Source organism: Cyanistes caeruleus, unplaced genomic scaffold (genome assembly GCF_971803275.1).
Source record: "Cyanistes caeruleus unplaced genomic scaffold, bCyaCae1.hap1.1 HAP1_SCAFFOLD_87, whole genome shotgun sequence".
In the NCBI taxonomy this organism is placed as follows: domain Eukaryota; kingdom Metazoa; phylum Chordata; class Aves; order Passeriformes; family Paridae; genus Cyanistes; species Cyanistes caeruleus.
Window position 1 is genome coordinate 235,134 of NW_028255892.1, and position 18,496 is coordinate 253,629.

The window sequence follows — 18,496 nt, forward strand, 5'->3', positions numbered from 1 at the left end:
TCCCCCTCCAAGGGCTGCAGACACATTTGCAGCTCCTTGTTCTAATGTTGGAGCTCCTCCCCCTCAGTCCTCTTTTCCTGCACCATCTTCAGAAGGTGCTCAGCCTGCAGCACTTGTGCTTGGGACAGTACCTGTGCCTCCCGCCGACCTTGGGGCTCTTCATCAGCCGGCATTTGCTGGAAGCCTTCGCAGGCTGCCAGGTGAGATATCAACACGTCCACCTCAAGTCAAAGAGAACAAAGCAGTCAGAGACCACAGCTTGTCCCTGTGTGCCAAGGCTCATTGACTGTGAGCAAAGGGAAAGAGCAGGACAGCAGCAGATTCACCAAGGGATACAGACAGCTTGCAGCTTGTATTCCAAATCTGTCTGGGGGACTGTGTTCACTTGCAAAAAGCCCTGAAGAAACAAGGAGAGCAGGAGCAGGCCAGCAGGAATCCCTTGAGATGAGTGCTGGCAAAAGGGGCAAATGACTGGTGCCACTGTCCAGGGCAGCAGCTGAGATTGAGCACAGCAGGAAATGTCCTTCCAAGCAGCTGGGATAGACACTACAGCAGGATGGCACTGAGAGGCATCAGCCCAGCCCCCTGCTGCTCTGCAGAGGAAAGGCAAGAAGGGCAGAAAGCACCAGACTGCAGTGACTGCTGTGCCTGTCGCTCTTTCACTCACTCGATTTTCTAGAGCCTCTTGCTGCTGAGCGAGGAGATCTAATTTCTCTTGGATGATTCTCCTTTCTTCCTCCAGCCTGTTCTCCCTTGCCCTGATCCTAGCCTCAGCTTCCTGCAGCTCTGCCAGAAGCTCCTCCTCGGAGGCCTGTGAAGAACGACAGAGTGGAATTTCCATGAGTGGAGTGTCTGCCTCACTTTCACTCACCTGGTTTCGTTGATTTCCTCTCTGCCAGTGGAGATTCATCTCCTCCTCGATGTTTCTCCTTTCTTCCTCAGGCCTCCTCTTCACTGCCATGATGGCCCTCGGAGCTTCGGGCAGCTCTGCTTGGGGCTCTGCCTCGATGTTCTGTACACACAAATGGAGAGCAAGTGCCTGGGAGCTGCCCTTTTCAGGCCTGCCCTGCCACTCCTGCCCTTCTGACATCTACACTCTTGTTAGAAATCCTGCTCAGTCAGGAGACAAGGATGTGTGCAATTGGATCCTCTGCTGCAGGTCAGAGAGCCTCTATGGCCACCTCAGGATATGGAAGAGGACCAAGGTGTTTCTCCTCCCTCTTTTGTCAGCTGAGAATTCTGAGTGGCACTGACAGAGATCCTCAAAAGGCCCCACCAACAAATTAATTGACACACCCCTAGGGATGCCAATGAAGGAAGCCATGGGTCATGTAATGCATGTATGACCAAAGTCACCAAAAACCACCTAAACCATGGAATTGTCTCACCTCACTAGGACAGGCAGAAATTTACAGGTTAAACAGGGAGTGTCAGGACAGAAGAGGCAGGAGGAGGAAAACAGCTCTAAGGAGAAAAAACAACCATCTCTAAAGGGGTTCTTAGCAACAAAAGACAGCACTCAAGGACTTGCAGCTTTGCCCCCACACTAGGCTCCAATGCAGTTTCCAAAGCTGCAGACTTCACCACAAAACGTATCAAGAGAAACTTGCCACTTGTGGATTTTGCCTCAGAAGAAGGGTTCAGAACTACACAGTTTGTTTCTTTGGCCACACAGGACAAGAATGGCTGGCCACAGCTGCATGGACAACACAATCATCTCCTTGCAGCTTATCAAAAGCCAAAAGACAGGTGGCCTAAAAGACTCTGCAGAAGTGAAGAATTACTCCAGAAAACTGCAGAACACTTCTCCAGGTCATCCTGAGGTTTCCAAAAAGAGACAGCAAACAAACCAAGCCCTTTGAGCCCCAGAAATGCCATGTGAGCCCTTGGCCATGGCTTGGCAGAAGCCAAGAGACAGAGCTTCCCTGAGCCAAGCAGCCAGCTGCTCACCCGCAGGCAGCAGCGCTTTGGGGCCTCAGCACGACGGCTCAAAGCCCAATTTCCAGCTGCCACGGGATGGGGGAATGGCTGGGTGCTGGCAGGACTCCAGCACTCAGCATCCTCAGCCAGCAACAGCAAGTGCTGGCTGCTCAGAAACTTGCAGCTCTGCCTTGCACTAAAGACAGCAGCACCCAGCACTGGCACTTACTGTCTGGGCATGGTCAGGCTGGGCTGTGACCACAGCTGGAGGCTCGTGCTCCTTTTGCTCATTTTGCTCCTCTTTGGCCTCTTCTCCAGGAGCAGAGGGAGCCACAGCAGAGTCTGCTCTTGCTTCTGGGCTCTGTGGACAGATGGTGGAGTTAGGGACAGGCAGCTCCCTATCATTTAGAACCTTATTTCTCTTCAGCTCGATTTCTACAACCAGCTCTACCAAGCACAAATCATCAGCTTTGATAGCAATGGGATTCTAAGTCTCTCCAACTAAATTAAAATGGGTTAATTCAGCCAGGCTGCAAATAGTTCTGAATTAGAGAGTTCACCCTGGCTACTATCAGCAAGCAACGTTCTCTCTGCAAATCTGAGCTTTGAGTTCTTTTAAAGCTCTGCAATGAAAATTAGGAAATAGCCAACAATGCCTTTGCTATTGCTGTTTTAAACATGGAAATGGATCTTCTTTCAGCCCACCCAGCTGGCCCTCTGCACTCTACTGCCACAGGCCAAGCTCACAGTTCCCTGCACAATTCTGAAACACCAGGAGCATCAAATGTTCCTTTCTGACTCACCTCAGGATCGGCACCTCTGAACACACGGCTCAGATGACCTGCAGTGGGCAAGGAAAAGGAACCAAATTCTTTGAGAAAACTGGAGAGAACCGTGGCCTATTTAGAACAGCATCTGAGAAGATCTCCCAGTCTACATTTTCAAAGGTGTCCTGCTTGACTGGTGTGGTTTAAAGCAACAACTTCAAAAAAATCACTAGAAAAGTTACTTGTATCTTGCAGTGAGATATGGATTAGAACAAGAGCAAAACAGGCTTAAAACTTAAATGGAATAAAGAAAGTTCATTAACAAAAACTACAAGAATAAGAAACCAGAATAAAACTTCCAGAACAACCCTTCTCTCCCCCACTACCCAACCATTCCCTTGTTTACATGACAACATAGAGACAAAAATACTTTGGATCTTTGGTGTTTACAACAGTCCGAATTCCTGCTGGAGTCTTTTCATCAGTCTTTGTAGAGAAACAAAAGTCTTCTTATGCTATCTATGGAGTTTTTCACAAGAAAACTATTTTTCTTCATAGCTTTCTATTTCTCTGATGCCAGCTGTCAGGAAATCTGCCATCAGTTGTCTCCTCCCATTTCCCATCACTCTGAGGTGTGTTATGGGTCATGAGTCTAGGGATGTCATTTTTAAGAATGAGTTATTCAAAGACAAAAGTTCTCTTTATCTGTTTTTGTGAGCCCCCCTGGAAACAGAAGTTTTCTTTTTGCTTCTTAAAAGCCCAAATCTTCAACTCTTACTTCTCCCCCTCTGTTCCAGCATCTCACAGTGTCACAACTACTTCATCATTTGCTCAAAATCCACACTGTGAAACACTCCATTCCTCCCAATATACTCTGTCATGAATTAAAGGAGGTTTTATTCAGAAAACTACTGTCCATCTCCATAGCTTTAACAGAAAAATATTTCAGCTTATTAAAAGCATCTCCTTCTTCCTCTTCCCCCTCTAAATTTATTTTTTTTCATCACTGTCTTTGATGGGCTGATGGTTGATCACTCCCTCTCTCTCTCTCTCTGGAAAAAAAGGATTAATCTGCATGTCTCATGCAGGCAGTAAAAGAGTTAAAATCTTGCCAAAGGTGCAGATGTTGATGGTGTCAGGTTTCAGTTCAATGGCAGAAACTGCAAACCAAGTCAGGCCGGCCGGCTCCGTTTCTCCCCCCACCCTGTCCTCTGCAGCCTTGTCCGGCCTGGAGGGGGGGAGGAGGCCGAGACAGAGCCCTGTGACCTCATCAGAAGCCAGAAACCAAAGAGAGCAAGAAATTCCCGGCCTCACATCTTCAGGTGGTGTTCACAGGTTGATCTCACTTCTCAATAGTTAAAACCGCTGCCAATTCTCACCCATGGCCAGGAATTAGTCAGGAGAAAAAACTCCCATCAGCCTCCAGCAGTTTCAACTTCCCGAGCTCTCAGAGCTATCTTAAAAGTAAAGTCACCCCAAGAGATTGAGCCAGCAAAGTGAGGAAATGCCAGACTCTGCTGCCACAGGCTCTCCCATGGAGGGAACAGAAGCCCTGCAAATGCTGCCCGCAGCCCCCTGGCTACAGACACCCCGTGTTTTGCTGAAGGTGTTGACAGGAGCTTGACCAAACCAGGGGCATCCTCATGGTCTTTGTGTTTCAATAGCAACCCGGTCACTAAGAAAGAGCAGGGAGACCTACAAAAGCCAGCTCAGGTTCCAGCCAGGGAAAACCTCTACTTACGTGCCAGGTTGGTGAGGTAATATCCAGAATATCCGATGACATAGATGGTGCAAACGGCAGCAGCGAGCTGCTCCATCATTTTTGCCAGTTTGCACACTCTGCTCCACCACAAAAACAAACACGGCTCCTGTCAGTGTGCAGCTGCCCACTGACAAACGCCTCAAGCAGGAGGATGCTCCTGCACTGAGCAAGCCCAAGAGCTGCTCTGACCCTGAGGCCTTCCGTGCACCAAGGCAACCTTGGGATGTCACCACGACAAGGTGGCATCCATGCCCTGACATCACAAAGCCAATGCTCTGCGCTGCTCTGGGAATTGATGCAGAGCAACCCAACCTTCCCTACAGCAAACACAAAATTGCCTGGCAGGTTCTCCTCTGTCACAAAGGGTCACAAATCCTTTGGTGGGCTGTGGGAAATGGAAAGACAGAAACTTCCACAGATACTGAAGGGTTTGATTGACAGCCTTGGAAGGAGCTTGGGTTCATGCAATGCTAAAGGTTCACAGACGTTGAGTCGAGAATTCATAAGCTTATGTTCCTATAGCTGCAAGTAAGAATATGCCATAAGCAAATAAAAAACTGCATTGAGTGAGATGGTGGAGAGTTTTCAACTGTAATTGTGTGATTTTATAGAGTAAGCTATGAATCTAAATATTATCCTAAGAAGCACATGTGTGTAGGTGAGCTAGCAGTCTATTGGGTGAAAAGCAGACACAGTGCAGCAGAACTTGGCAAAGGTGAATGGTGATTAAGTAATAATAAACCTCTTCAATGTAGTGCATTAGCCAAAAAACTCAAATTAGCGAAGCTAAGGCACTGCACCAGGCTGAAGCTGAGGATCCCCAGCCAAGCTCAGAGGGAGGAGAACACAGCATTTGTGGGATCCTTTCCAGTCTGACTTGCTTTAGCTGGAGACTGGGGGAGGAGAGAGCAGGAGAAGGGTTGGCTGAGTCCTCTCCCCTCTGCCTTGCCCTTCTCTGCTGGATCCTCAGTTCATCCCACACCCACCCCAAGACTCCATCCCCATCCTACTGGTGCTGACGGGATTAAAGGAGATAAAGAGGAGATTAAAAAGATAGAGAGGAGAGAAAAGGAGAAGTTTAAATGCAGTTTAAATATGAAAGAAATGCATATGTTAGTGACTGCTGAGAGTTGAAAGGGAGCTGAAGGGTTTGGGAAGGGCCAGGAGCCCGTGAAGGGCTCAGGAGCTGCTGCTGCCGGGAGGGAGGAAATGCACCAATGGCTCCCAGCAGAGTCTGTGCTTTGAGGCTCTTTCCCAAACAGCTGCAGGAGGGAAAGCAGCTGAGTTTGGAGGAAGAGTTTTCTGCTGAGGTTTCCTGTTTGGAGCTGTCACAAGCTTGAGCTGCTCAAGGGAAACGCGGCTCTGCTTCCAGCAGGGCCCAACTGCCCGGGAGCACAACTTGGTTCCCTGGCCCTGAGCCAACGGGCAGCAGCAGCTTCTGTTCCCTCCTGGCTCTTGTGTCATTTCCAGCAGCACAAGGCACACCAAGAAAAGCTCCTCCAGAACATGCCATGAGAAACACAACCTGATTTCATTGCATGAAGGAGCTCTGACAGTCCCACGGGCTCAGGGTTGTTTGTCAGTGAACAGAGCAGGGAAAAGCACAGACACATTCCCTGCACAGGGAATTCACAGGAGGAAAGTGCAGCGCTGGAGGATGAGCTTGGATACAACGTTCCCACGGCAGTTTTGGGGATAAAATCGTCAGCAGAGAGAAAAGAAAAAGTCCTACCAAGGGTGGGCTGGGGAGGGCTGGTGCTTCCCAGGAGGCTCCCAAAGCTCAAGAGGACAAAGCCCAGACCTTGTCCAAGCTGCGAGCTGGGTCTGAGCCAGAAACCAGGGGGTGGCAGAGACATTGCTGCTGAAGGGCTTCAGATTGCCAAAGCTAAAGTGTCCAGGATCAAGGAACAACTTGAGGTTACAGAAGTCTCAGTGCCCACGTTCCATCCCCTCATTTCAAGCTAAAAGCGGAGCTCCCCTTGTGATTCTGCTTTTTAATAAAGAATGTCAAACTTCAACAAAATTCCCTTAGAAAGACCCCATGAAGGTTCACACTGTGAGAGCTCACTGGAGGCAGCCCCAACTCCTGCCCTGGGTCAGTCCCTGTCAAGCCCACTGTGCTTTCCAGCTGCTTTGCTCCAGCTCCTCCCAAATCACCATGAATTCCACTGAACTGAAACAAATCCAAATCCTCGTGGGTCGGGACAAGGGCAGGGAGAGGTCACTCAGGGATCACCATCAGGGCCACAACAGCCCGACCTGGGGAAATGAACTGAACTTAGGACTGAGCAAATCAGACCAGGAGAATGAGGATTAAAATCAATCTTGAGAAACACCTCCTCCCGCTCCTGAACTTTTCTGTCCGGGCCGCTGCTCGCGGGGCACAGAGAGGGGCCCGGCCGTGTCCCTCCAAACCTCCCTGGGAATCACCCCAGAGCCCTCAGCCTTCCTTGTGCCCATCCCTGGGGCCCCTTGTCCCTCCCAATGGCTCCCGTGGCTCTCCCAGTCCATCCCAGCCTCTCCCAGTCCATCCCAGCCTCTCCCAGTGACCCCGCCTGTCCATCTCGCCCCTCCGTGGATCTGCCGCCCCTCAGCCAATCAGAGCGCGTCTCTCTGATGACTCATCAGTTGCCGGGCAGATCCACAGAGCCGAGAGCCCCGCGCTGGACTCGGCCGCCCAGTGCCGCGCACTTCATTCCCAGTCCCTCCCAGTGCCACCACAGTCCCTCCCAGTGCCACCACAGTCCCGCCCAGTGCCACCACAGTCCCTCCCATTGACACCACAGTCCCTCCCAGTGCCACCACAGTCCCTCCCAGTGCCACCACAGTCCCGCCCAGTGCCACCACAGTCCCTCCCAGTGCCATCACAGTCCCTCCCAGTGCCACCACAGTCCCGCCCTGAGGACCCAGAGTCCCTTCCACTCCTTTTTAGCCCATTCCCAGTCTACTCCGAGTTCATTCCTACTTTACTCCCAGACCTCCACACTTACTTCCAGTGTCCCAGTATCCACTCTCATCTCTTTCAGTGCCACCCCAGTCCCTGCCAGTCCATTCCCAGTCCCTCCCAATGCCACACCACTCCTCTCCACTCTCTCCCAGTGCCCATCCCAGCGTGTCCATCTCGCTGGTGCCCTCCAGCTCCCAGCCCGGCCCCGGCCGCCTGCTCTGCTCCCTGATGGATTTCTCCCCTGCCCACATCCAGCTGAGCTGCTCCCAGGGCCAGCAGCAGCTCTCGGGCCACGTGCTGGCCACTGCCGTGCTCCCCAGCGGGGACTGGAGCCAGCAGCTCCTGGTGCTGCTGGAAACCGCCCCCGGCAATGCTGGCTCAGCTCCAGCTGCCAGGTGGAGCACGGCAGCCTGGAGCACCCCCTGAGCCGGCACTGGGGCACGGCCCGGCCCCCACAGCGCCGGGGGCAGCGGGGGAGGCACTGGGGGGGCCCAGAGGGGGATTGGGGGGTGCTGGGAGAAACTGGGAGGGAGTTTGAGATAGACTGGTTTAAACTGGGGAAGGGATTGGGGTGCTTAGGATGGCTGGGAAGGGGTTTGAAGAATGTTGGGGAGGGTGGGATGGGGTTCTGGGGGTGCTGGTGGACACTGGGAGGGAGTTTGGGGGTGCTGGGTGTCACTGGGAGGGATTTGAGTGAGCCTGGATGGGCTGGAAGGAGATTGGGGATTGGAAAGCAGGGATTGGGATGAGGTTGGTTGTGCTGGAAAGAGACTGGGAGGAGTCTTGATGAGTCCTGGTGGGGCTGGGAAAGGACTGGGAGAGGGTCTGGGGGTCCAGGGGCAGTGGGGAGAAATTGGGAGGGGGCTGTGGGATCCTGAGAGGAACAGGAGGGGCTCTGCTGGGTCCTGGGGAGGCTGGGAAGAGACTGGCAGTGATTTAGCAAAATAGCGATATTGATCCAGTATCAACATCAATCTGTTAATGGACAAAAAACCTCTCCAACAGTTTAAAGTTACACAGTGGATGTTTAATCACAGCACTGGGCGAGTGCGGGAGTCACCCCTTAATACACACTGCAAGCTGACAAAAGATTCCAGTGTTTATTTATTTACAAAAGTCTTAAATATCAAAAATACTAATATTAATACATATTAATACTAATACATATGCATAATGCTAGCACCTCCCATGTGCCACTTCGGATTAGAATTCATGGTAATGATTTTAATGTCATTACGCCTGCATGGTTGGCTCCCCAATTTGAGGAGGAGGTCATTTTGGTGTGGAGGGTTCATCAAGGGATGAAGGAAAACCGCTCTTCCTCACTCTCACCTTTCTACCTTTACAATGGTTGACATTACAAATGACATTTGGTACAACTCCAGTTTCCTCCCTTGTGACTTTGAAATGGGTTTCCAGATGTAAGGTCTGTAATCATCCTGAACCCGTTTATCAGTTTCTCTTTTCTCATTATAAGCACAGCTGAACAAACATACAATGAAAAGTAATTTTTTATCTAAGTCCAAGATTCATTATCTCAAATCCTGTTTCTCACTTAATCATTAACTCTAACTAGTTCCAGCAAGACCTATCTCTAGCCAAGACCCCTAATTTTTCTAAAATTCTTAATTGTTTAAAATTAGTGACTCCAAAGGAGGTTTCAGAGGGTCCTGGGTAGGCTGGGGGAGACTGGGAGGGTCCTTGGAGGGGTTTGGGGTGTCTGTGAGAGGTTTTGGGGGTCCTGATCTCTGCAGATGCCCCAGGGATGCCATCAAATGCTGCCCAACGCAAGATGCTGATGGGGATTGGAGTCTCAGTGTTGGGCTTCGTCTTCTTGGCACTGGGGCTCGGCTTCTGCCTGTGCAGGAAGGTGAGGGAGGGTTCTGGGGGTAGTGTCTCCCTCACCCAGAGCGTTTGTGCTCCCCTCTGGGCCCCCAAGCCCAGTGTCACCCCCTTTTCTCTGCCCACACAGCTCCTGAGGCAAAAGGTTCCAAGGATTGAAAGTCAACAATTCCCACTGTCATTCTGTATCCTGTTGGATTTTCATTCCCCTGCTTTCATCCAGGTGCCCACAGGGAGCCAGGAAGATGTGGAGCCTCCCAGCCAGGTGTCTTCCCAACACGCATCACCAGGACCACGGATCACCAGGGCTCTGCCCAACGGGGGTCACTGGGGATCATCCAACGCCCATCCTCCCATGGGGGATGGAGCTGGAGCAGCGCACGAAGCTCTTCCCACACTCAGGGCACTCACAGGGCTTCCCTTACTGGTGCCTCCGTTGGTGTCGGGTCAAGTGAGAGCTCTGTGAGAAGCTCTTCCCACACTGGGGACACTCGTAGCGCCTCTCCCCACTGTGGATGCGCCGGTGGATGGTGAGGTTGCCGTTGCGGTTGAAGCCCTTCCCGCAGTCGGGGCAGCGGAAGGGCCTCTCGTCTGTGTGAATCCGCTCATGTCTGATGACACTGGAGCTGGTCTGAAACCTCTTCCCACACTTGGGACACTCGTAGGGCCTCTCCCCAGTGTGGATGTGCCGGTGCTCCCTCAGACTGGAGCTCCACCCAAAGCTCTTCCCACATTCCAAGCAGGTGTAGGGCCGTTCCCCTGTGTGGAGCACCTGGTGTCTCATCAGGTCAGAGATACCTCTGAAACACTTCCCACATTTCCCACACTCATAGGGCCGTTCCCCAGTGTGGATCACCTGGTGATTCCTCAGGCTGGAGCTCTGGCTGAAGCTCTTCCCACATTCCCCACACCCATAGGGCTTTTCACCAGTGTGAATCACCTGGTGCTCGATCAGGTGGGATCTCTTTCTGAAGCCCTTCCCACATTCCAAGCACTTGTGGGGCTTCTCCCCCAGCTCTGAGCTCCGGCTGGATCTCTGGCCGTGTTCCTGGCACTGGGGGGATCTTTCCTCCTCGCAGCTCCCTGGACTGGGTTTCCAGCCCCTCCTCATGCAGGATCTCTGGGGCTTTTTCTCCTCCTCTGCCATCTGGACACAGTTTGGGAATGAAAATTCCTGGTTAGGAGGAAAAGGAGAGGAGAGCGCCTTGGGCTGGGGGTTCCTCCATGCCCAAGTTCATCTCAGAAAGTCATTGGGCATCTTGTGTCTGTAACAAAGCAAAGCACCAAGATTCAGCCCAAACATCAAAACAATGATGAAAAACTACCCAAACACCAAATTCAGTCAAAACCCCCTCCAGAATACAAAGATTCAGCCCCTGCAAAAAAACAAAGCACCAATATTTAGCCCAAAAAAGTTCAGAAACACCAAGATTCAGCCCCATCAAAATCGTGGATCCCCTCCCCAGTCACCTCCAGGGCAACACTTCTGGAACTGCACATACAGGGAGAATGGAACGTTGTCCTGCTTCCTCTTCCTTCTCTCCCACCTCCTCCTGTGGCCCTACTCTTCCTCCCACTCCTCTTCCTCCTACTATTTCTCCTCCTCCTGCACCTGTTCCTCCCACGTGAATCCTTCGACCGTTTTGTTCTTCAACCCTGCTTCTCCTTCCCTTCTCCTCCTGCCCCCAGGCCCAGCACCCACTGCCGCCTCCCTCTTCCCCCCCAGTCCCACAGCATCCCACCGCAGGGGCACCGATGCAGCTGGGCCAGCTCGGCCTGGGGCAGCGCTGGGCTCTCGGCCGCTTCCGCCCGCACTCTCTCCCCACTGCAGCCGCTCCCGCCACCACAGCGCGGGGGGGCCCGGCCTTGGCGCTCCCCCCTCCCACCTCCCCAAATTCCCCTCCAGGGGGGCGCCAAGGCCCGGGGGGGAGGGGCGCAGCTGGGCTCCAGCTGGGGAACGCTGGCAGCTGCGGCTCTGCCTGGACACTGATGAGTCATCAGCGCCGCGCGCTCTGATTGGCTCAGCCCTGCCTGAGCCCTGCGCCTGCACCAAGGGGGGACACCCTGCTCCAGGGGGGATGGCCCCAAAACGGGGGAACCCCAGCAAAGGAACAACAACAAAGGCTCTTTACAAACTGATCCCCTCAACCTCATTGCACATAGGGCCAGGGACGTGGACATAAGGAAGTGATAGGAGGAGCCAGCAGCTGCACAAAATGTTATTAATTCATGACACAGACTGCTGCTCAGCCAAGGTCCTGCTAAATTCATCAACTTCCAGAAGAACAACAAAGACTTAACACAGCCATCAATATCGTTAGCTATACAAAAGTGGGGTGCATATTAAGGGGGTATGTAGGAGGTGCATTGGGAAGTCTGTACCTCTCCAGGACTTCAGCCAGTGGGGAAAGGGAGAGCGAGATGTGACCAAGAAAATTAGGATGAAAAGGAGGCTGTGTCTGCCAACAACTGGAGAGACCCCATGGGAAATGTCCCATGGCCTCGCCCTATTTTTATGAATGAAATTACTGTTACAGGACTCCTCTGTCTTCCTTGTGGACAGAAACCTGTGGGGATGTCAATTTCTCCACACACCTTGGGGCTCCTCCGCAATTCCTTCCACCGTCCGGGCCGGCGGGCAGTGAGTGCAGCTGAAGGGGCCTCACCCAGTTTGGGGGATCGGCTCCCTCGGCTGGCGGCGGCACCGGGCATTGATTGGGTACCCGAGAGTGAGCAGGAGACAGACGAGGGACGGATCAGGGCGGCTCTCAAGAGTCGGCAGGGAGAGAGCACTGAAAATCTCAGCAGTGACTACAGTGGCATCTTCGGGGAGTGAACATGGCAGGGCACCCAGGGAGGGGACAAAAGGGAAAGCCACAATGGGGTCCCAGCAAAAGGGATGAGGATCCCAAAATATCTCTCAAGGGTCCCTTGGGAGCATGTGGAGGTAATTTGCACATTCTCCCAGAGCTAACTAGGGACATGGACACCCAGGGGGGCAAGAAGGGAAGTCCAGAAGGGATTTAGACAACAGGGGATGGATGGTGTTGGTGTGTTGGGAAGGGATTGGCTGAAGGGGAGTGTGCAGGAATGTGCTTAAGGCAAGAAGCAGCAGGAGGAATCCATGGGATAAGAAAAAGGATAATGGAAAAGAGGAAGAGAAAAATACTGAGGATTGGGATGTGTTTCAGAAGGGTCTCATCCTCCAAATTTGCTTGCTTATTCAGATCCTTTGTATCCCAGTTTTCCAGGAGAGGAAAACAAGGAGGTGAGGATTTCAGGGGGTTTCTCTGAGCTGGGAGCGGCAGGAGCGGGCGCAGAGCTGCGGCACCGGGAGCACGGGCTGGGGGCCTGTGGGGAGCTGTGGGGCCGGGCCGGGGCTGTGGGGCAGCCGGGGCTCAGCGCCGGGCGCTGCCTGAGCCCAGCACCCCCCGGGCAGGGCCGGCAGTGGCCCCCGGCCCCCAGGAGGCTGCGGGACGCCCCGGCCGCTGCCCGGCCCCGTGGAGCTGCCGGCCCTGCCCGCCGGGGGGGCCGCCTTTGGACACTGCGGCAGGACAGGGACCGGCTCTGGGATACGGGCTGGGGAGGGGAGCCTCAGCACAGCCAGCACGAGGAAGGAACAGCTCACAAATGGCGATTAGACCTGCAAGGATCCACATGATCTTTTAAGCATTTCCTGGTGGGTCCCTGGAGAAAGGAAGGATTTTGCAGAAAGCTCAGCAGCTGCCACAGGATGAGCACCCACAGGCACTGAGGGGGCTGCAGCAGCGACAGAAGAAGCCCCTGCAGCACTTGCTCACAAAGGCTCAGCAGCTGAATGCAGCAAGGGATGAGCAAAAGGCCAAGCTGAAGGCAAAGGCCATGGCACACTTCCTACAGCCCCTGAGGGATCAAGCCCAGGGCCCAAGGGGGCCCCAGCACCCAGGGGACACCCTCGGCCACAAGCACCTGGCACAGGCATTGCCCTCCTGGCCAGGGCACAGCCCACCCAAACAGCCCCTGGCAAGGAATCAGCCTTCCAGCTGCAGGGCACAAGGACACTGCAAGCACAGACAGCAGCACCCTCAGCACCAACAAGTCCAGCCCTTGATGGACACGCATTCTTAGCGGTGGCACAGCTCCCATTCCACCAGGGACCCAGCACACTGCAGCCCTTGGGAACATCCAGGGTGGCTCTGGATCCAGAGGAGACCTTTCCTGATGGACACAGGGGCCTCTCCATCCAATCGGAATCTTACACCTAAAGGTGCTAGGGAATATATAAATTATTAAAGTACTAAGTAGGAAAGATGAGTGGGTGTGTTTTATTCAGCCACTATTAGCAGATGTGGGGGATGGGTTTGAAATGCAGGAACTTTTATTTACTCACAATTGTGATTGTAATTTACTAGAAAGGGATATGATGGCTAAATTGGGAATGCAAATTAATGTTGCAAAAGGTGATACAGAGGCTGGTTCTGTTGTACCTCTGTGTCAAATGTCTGGCAGAGCCACGGCTGAAGTGAACCCACAAGTGTGGGCAGCCCCAGGGAAACTGGCAAAATTAGATATGGAGCCTCTCCAAATTTCCCTGAAGCAGCCAGGACAAGAGGTGTCCAAAAGCAATCCCCTGTTCCAAGGGAGGGAAGGAAGGGCTCACAGCCTGTCTGGGAGTCCTGCTCAAGGCACGGCTTGGGCAGCCAGGGATGGCTCCCTAGAATGCTCCTATCCTGCCAAACAAGAAATCCAATGGAATCCACAGAATGCTGCAGGACCCAAGAAGAAGAAATGAGATGATGAAACCGAGGCACCCCACACTCTCAGATCCTTACACCAGCCTCAACCAGGTGCCCTCCTCACACTGCTGCCATTCACAACTTGATGCAAAAGATGCTTTCTGGCAATCTGCCCACTCACAGGGGATGCAAACACAATTCTGCCTTGGGCTGGCAACAAGAGCTAGAAGGGAAAATGCTCAAGACATGGACGGTCCTTCTGCAGGGATGCACGAAAGCACCGGCCTGATTGGGGCAAGCCTTGCAGGAAATATCAAAGGAATTGACCTCATCCCCAGGGACTGGCTTAATGCAGGATGTGGATGACTTGCTCCAGTCAGAAAAACAAGGAGAAGAGGTAGAGGGAGCCTCTGTGAAATGGCTTCATTTTCAGGCTAAAAAGATGCTTTGAGTAGCTGAAAAAAAGGGGCAAACATTACAGAAAATGTTGAAATATTTTGAGACCCATTTTGACTGAAGGCTTGTGGTGTATTGACTCTGAGAGGGTCCAGTGAATCTGAGAAGTAATGTTACTCAGGACTAAAATGGAGCTGAAACAATTCTTACAATTAACAGGGAATTGTAGGAGCTGGACTGAGGATTCTATCTTTTAGCCAGAACATTCTGTGACTTTTTTAGCCCCAGATAGCCTCAATTTTATAGAGTGGATATAAGAAAGAGAACAAAACTCAACAAAATGAAAAAAATAAAATGATTGATGCCCCAGCCATGGCTCTTCCACACTCAGAAATCTGAACTGCAAGGGAATATTAAAGAGGCCACCCCTGAGCCTGCACTGAAGGCAACGCAGCAGCAGCCAGGGCTCCCCAGTGGGGGAAGCCCCTGGGCCTGCCCACAGATCCTCTGCTCAAATCCTCGGCCTGGCCACCCTCCTTTGCCATCTCCAGCCACTGTGGGACAATCCTTGCTCTCACTCTTGCAGCTTCAGGCCTTTCTGTGCCTGCCCTCGCCACAGCTGCTGGGGAAGGCACCGGGACAATTCCACTCTGCCTCTCAATTCCACTCACACTCTGCCCTGCCTGGGATTAGAATATGGGAAAATAGACCAACTTGAAAATGGCTTCAAATCTTATTTCTCTAAAGGGACTTGGTTTGCCTTTGCCTTGGGGAAAGGAATTTTAATGTTTCTTTTCCACCACTTAGCAGAGATGAAATTAACATCTCCACAGACTGGGAATAGCCCAAAAGATTCCCCCCAAGATAACGACCATCAACAAAACATCAACACGCAGCAGCAAACATCAACCAACATCTTACCCCAGACACTGCCCCAGGCACAACTGGAGACACCTGGTCTGGAAAAGGCTGAGCAGAAAATCCAGGAGTGCCCACCTAATTCCCATCACAGGCACAGAAATCCGGATGCAACAGGAAACCAAATCCTAACAACTCCACACCTTGAAACCAATGAACAATAAAGCAAGGGTTTTCTATGGTGTCAGAGTGTATAAATTTAGAAAAATCTAGTCAAACTCGTGTGTCATGGAATGATTTTCTCTGCACACCCAGCCTAAGTGTGCATGAAATTATTCCTGTTGCACATTCTGGCCAGAATCAAGTAATGCCTTATTTTTCTAAAGACATTGTTGAATAGTTTTTGCTTTTCTCAGTTTCAGTGAAAGGATTACACCGTTAGAGTAATTTTTTGTAATAATTTTACTTCTATATTGTCGGTTCTGTTTGGGCCAGTGGTGTGAGAATCAGTTTTAGTCCTAGGAGAATGAAAAGAAAACACTTGATTGCTTTCTCATTTTTGTTTTATATTTGTACTTGACTCTTAGTCATTAAAAAATGATGGTATGAGTTTTTTGATGTTCCCCTTTAAGCTGCACTTTGAAAACTAGAAGAGCTTTAAAGTTGGTGCTTTAACACATAAACAATTATTAGAATATTGTTTAAAAAAAAATAAATAGCAGATCTGTGGGGGGCCACGTGTGAGTCACGGGATGTCTGCCCTGGAAGAGAAGCTTTGCTCCAGGCAGCCAGGAGAGGAGCTTTAGAAATGCAAATTAACACTGATGAGACAAAGCCTGCACAATGGCCCAGGGGCTTCCTGCCTGCAGGAGGAACTGGGCTGATTCCAGGAAGAAAAAACAGAGGCAATGAGTGAATCTGCTTGGAGATAGGGCCAGGGACTTGTACATAAGGCAACAAAGGGAGAAACCATCATTTTCAGAAAATGTTACTAATTGACAAGGACTGCTGCTCAAACCAAGTCCCGCTACATTCCTGAACTTCCAGAAGATCAAACACTTCACAGAGCCAGGAATATCGGGTGTTATACAAAAAGGACATGCAGCAGGCGGATCGGGAAGGCTGAACCTTCCAAGCACCTCGGCCAGTGTTGGGCAAAGGGACAGGGACATGCGGCCGGGAAAATCAGGACAAAAACGAGGCCGCGTCCTCCAACACCTGGAGAGAGCGCATGCAAATGCCCCATGGCCTCTCCCTTTGGGCAGCAATAAAGTCACTTGCACACCGCTCCTCTGGCTCCTTGGGCCACACAAACCTCTGGCGCCGGGAATTTTCCCGCCCGGCCCCGGGCCCAGCGCAGCCACCTCCGGCCTCCCGACACGAAGCGGGACGAGCCAGCGCTGCTCCGCCACCGCCTCCTGCCGAGGCCCCAGCGGCAAGGAGACCGCGGGCAGCCGCTCCCGCAGCGCCCTCAGCCCAGGGCCAACACGGGCCGGCCACGGCACAAGCCACCCGCCACAGCCCCCTGCCGCCCCCTCCCGGGCCCGCAGCGAGCCCCGAGCCCCCGCAGAACCCAGCGCGGCTCCCACCTGCGATGGCCGGGGCCGCCTCCGAGCTCCGCCGCCGCCTCACCGGGCTCCGGCCGCCGCTGCCGCCGCTGCCGGGCCCGCACAGACGCTCCGGCAATGGCGGCTCTCCTGCCCCACGGCCGTCCTGGGGGCGCCAGCGGGGCCGGGCTTGTGCCCGCTCTGCCCAATCAGCGCGCGCCAAAACCACGAGTGACGGCAGCAGCAGCCAATCGCTGCCAGCGGCGGGCTCTGCACACGGCACAGCCCCGCCCCGCGCTCTCAGGGCCCGCCCCGGGCTGCGTGAGGGGAAAGGCGGGGATGAGGAACAGCCCTGGAACGGGCCCGGCCCGAGCCGCCATTGAGCTCCCAACACAAACAAAGTTCTCCGCACCTCCCGGCCCGCCTTGCCCAGCCCTGGCTGCTGGGTGCCTCCGGCTCAGCGGGAAGACCTGGAGGCTCATGCACATCTAATTAGGAGCATCAGTGCATCGCTTTGATTTCCCCCAAATAAGGGAACCCCCCCCCCCCGCCCCTTTGGCTGAGTGGAGGAGAGGAGAGATTTTTTGCACTAAACTCCCAAAATTACCAAAACCAAACTTAAGTGAACCGGGACCCCCCAGCAGCGCCTCTCTGCCGTCCCAGCTGAAGCCCTCGCTGGCTGCTCCAGGCTGGATCGGCACACTGGGAGCACTGGGAAGGGGCCCCGGCTCGGGGCGCAGCCCCCGGGGCAGCCCCACGGCCCCCACGGCAGCTCCAAGGCTCCGCCAGCCGGGATGGAACGTGGGACGGGGAGCAGGGGAAGGGACGGGGATACCGGAGCCGAGGGAATACGAGGGTCACCGGGGGCACTTCACGAGCATTTAACGCAAAAGATAAAATCATAAGGGAGACAAAAGCAACAGCACCTGTAGCACCATAGCACAGGGCCACACAAGGACATGTCCCACTGCTGTGGGGTGATGCTGGCCCGAGTCCAGGCACCCACCACAGCTGCTCTCTCACTGCCCTCCACAGCCACACAGGGAGAGAAAATTTAACCAAGGGTTCATGAGTTAAGGACCCGGGAGCATTTCCTCATCAAATGAAGTCATGGATAAAACAGGAGATTTGACTTGAATTTATTGCCAATAAGCTCAGAGCAGGAGAATAAGAAGACCCTTAAAAGCACCTTCCTTCCACCCCTCCCTCCTTCCAGCTCTGCATCCTAACCTGGCAGTGCAGGGATACAGGGAATGGAGGCATGGTCAGTTCATCTCCCAGGGCTTTTCCTGCTGTTCAGGGACAGGAGTCATTCCCCTGCTGCACTCTGGGATCTCTCCCACCAGAGAGGTCTCCAGGAACTTCTCCAACCTGAGTCCATTCCATGGGAGCAGCCCCCTCACAGTGCTGCAGCGTGGGTCATTCTGCCACGGGGTCAGTCCTTCCAGGACAGGCGGCTCCAGCAGGGACCCCTCTGTCCACAGGTGTCCCCTGGGGTCACAGCCTCATCTCAGGCATTCCCCTGCTCTGGCATGGGCTTCTCCAGGGGCTTTGGGTGTATCTCTGCATCCCAGTGAATCTCCAGGGGCAGTCAATCTGCAATTCCCATTGTTGCTCTGTGTTCTGATGGATATTCCTGCCTTTGTGTTTACCCAAGTGCCCACGGGGAGTCAGGAAGATCTGTTTGGTCAAGGTTGAGCTCTGTGAGAAGCTCTTCCCACACTGGGGACACTCATAGGGCC

At 53.2% G+C, this 18,496-nt stretch overlaps 3 protein-coding genes across 4 annotated transcripts in view; 1 reads left to right on the forward strand and 2 right to left on the reverse strand.

The window, feature by feature from the left end:
- LOC147646664 (serine/threonine-protein kinase PAK 3-like) overlaps positions 1-5,033 on the reverse strand; it is a 208,693-nt gene extending 203,660 nt beyond the window's left edge. For both annotated transcript variants that reach the window (XM_086873117.1, XM_086873116.1), the window contains exons 1-5: positions 4,429-5,033; positions 2,724-2,761; positions 2,150-2,281; positions 668-1,012; positions 132-221 (exon numbers count right to left, since the gene is read on the reverse strand). In XM_086873117.1, the coding sequence (XP_086729243.1) occupies positions 132-221; positions 668-1,012; positions 2,150-2,281; positions 2,724-2,761; positions 4,429-4,507 (684 nt within the window). In that variant the 5' untranslated portion in view covers positions 4,508-5,033. The remainder of the gene's footprint in view (positions 1-131; positions 222-667; positions 1,013-2,149; positions 2,282-2,723; positions 2,762-4,428) is intronic.
- The window catches only part of LOC147646666 (uncharacterized), a 713,664-nt gene that overhangs the window by 161,590 nt on the left and 533,578 nt on the right, over positions 1-18,496 (reverse strand). Inside the window, 2 exon segments of the mRNA XM_086873090.1 lie at positions 7,529-7,532; positions 9,664-10,260. Coding sequence (XP_086729216.1) covers positions 7,529-7,532; positions 9,664-10,260 — 601 coding nt within the window.
- Positions 17,074-18,496, forward strand: part of LOC147646668 (serine/threonine-protein kinase PAK 1-like) — a 38,509-nt gene continuing 37,086 nt past the window's right edge. Inside the window, exon 1 of the mRNA XM_086873119.1 lies at positions 17,074-17,186. The gene's annotated coding sequence lies outside the window, so the exon portion shown is untranslated. The remainder of the gene's footprint in view (positions 17,187-18,496) is intronic.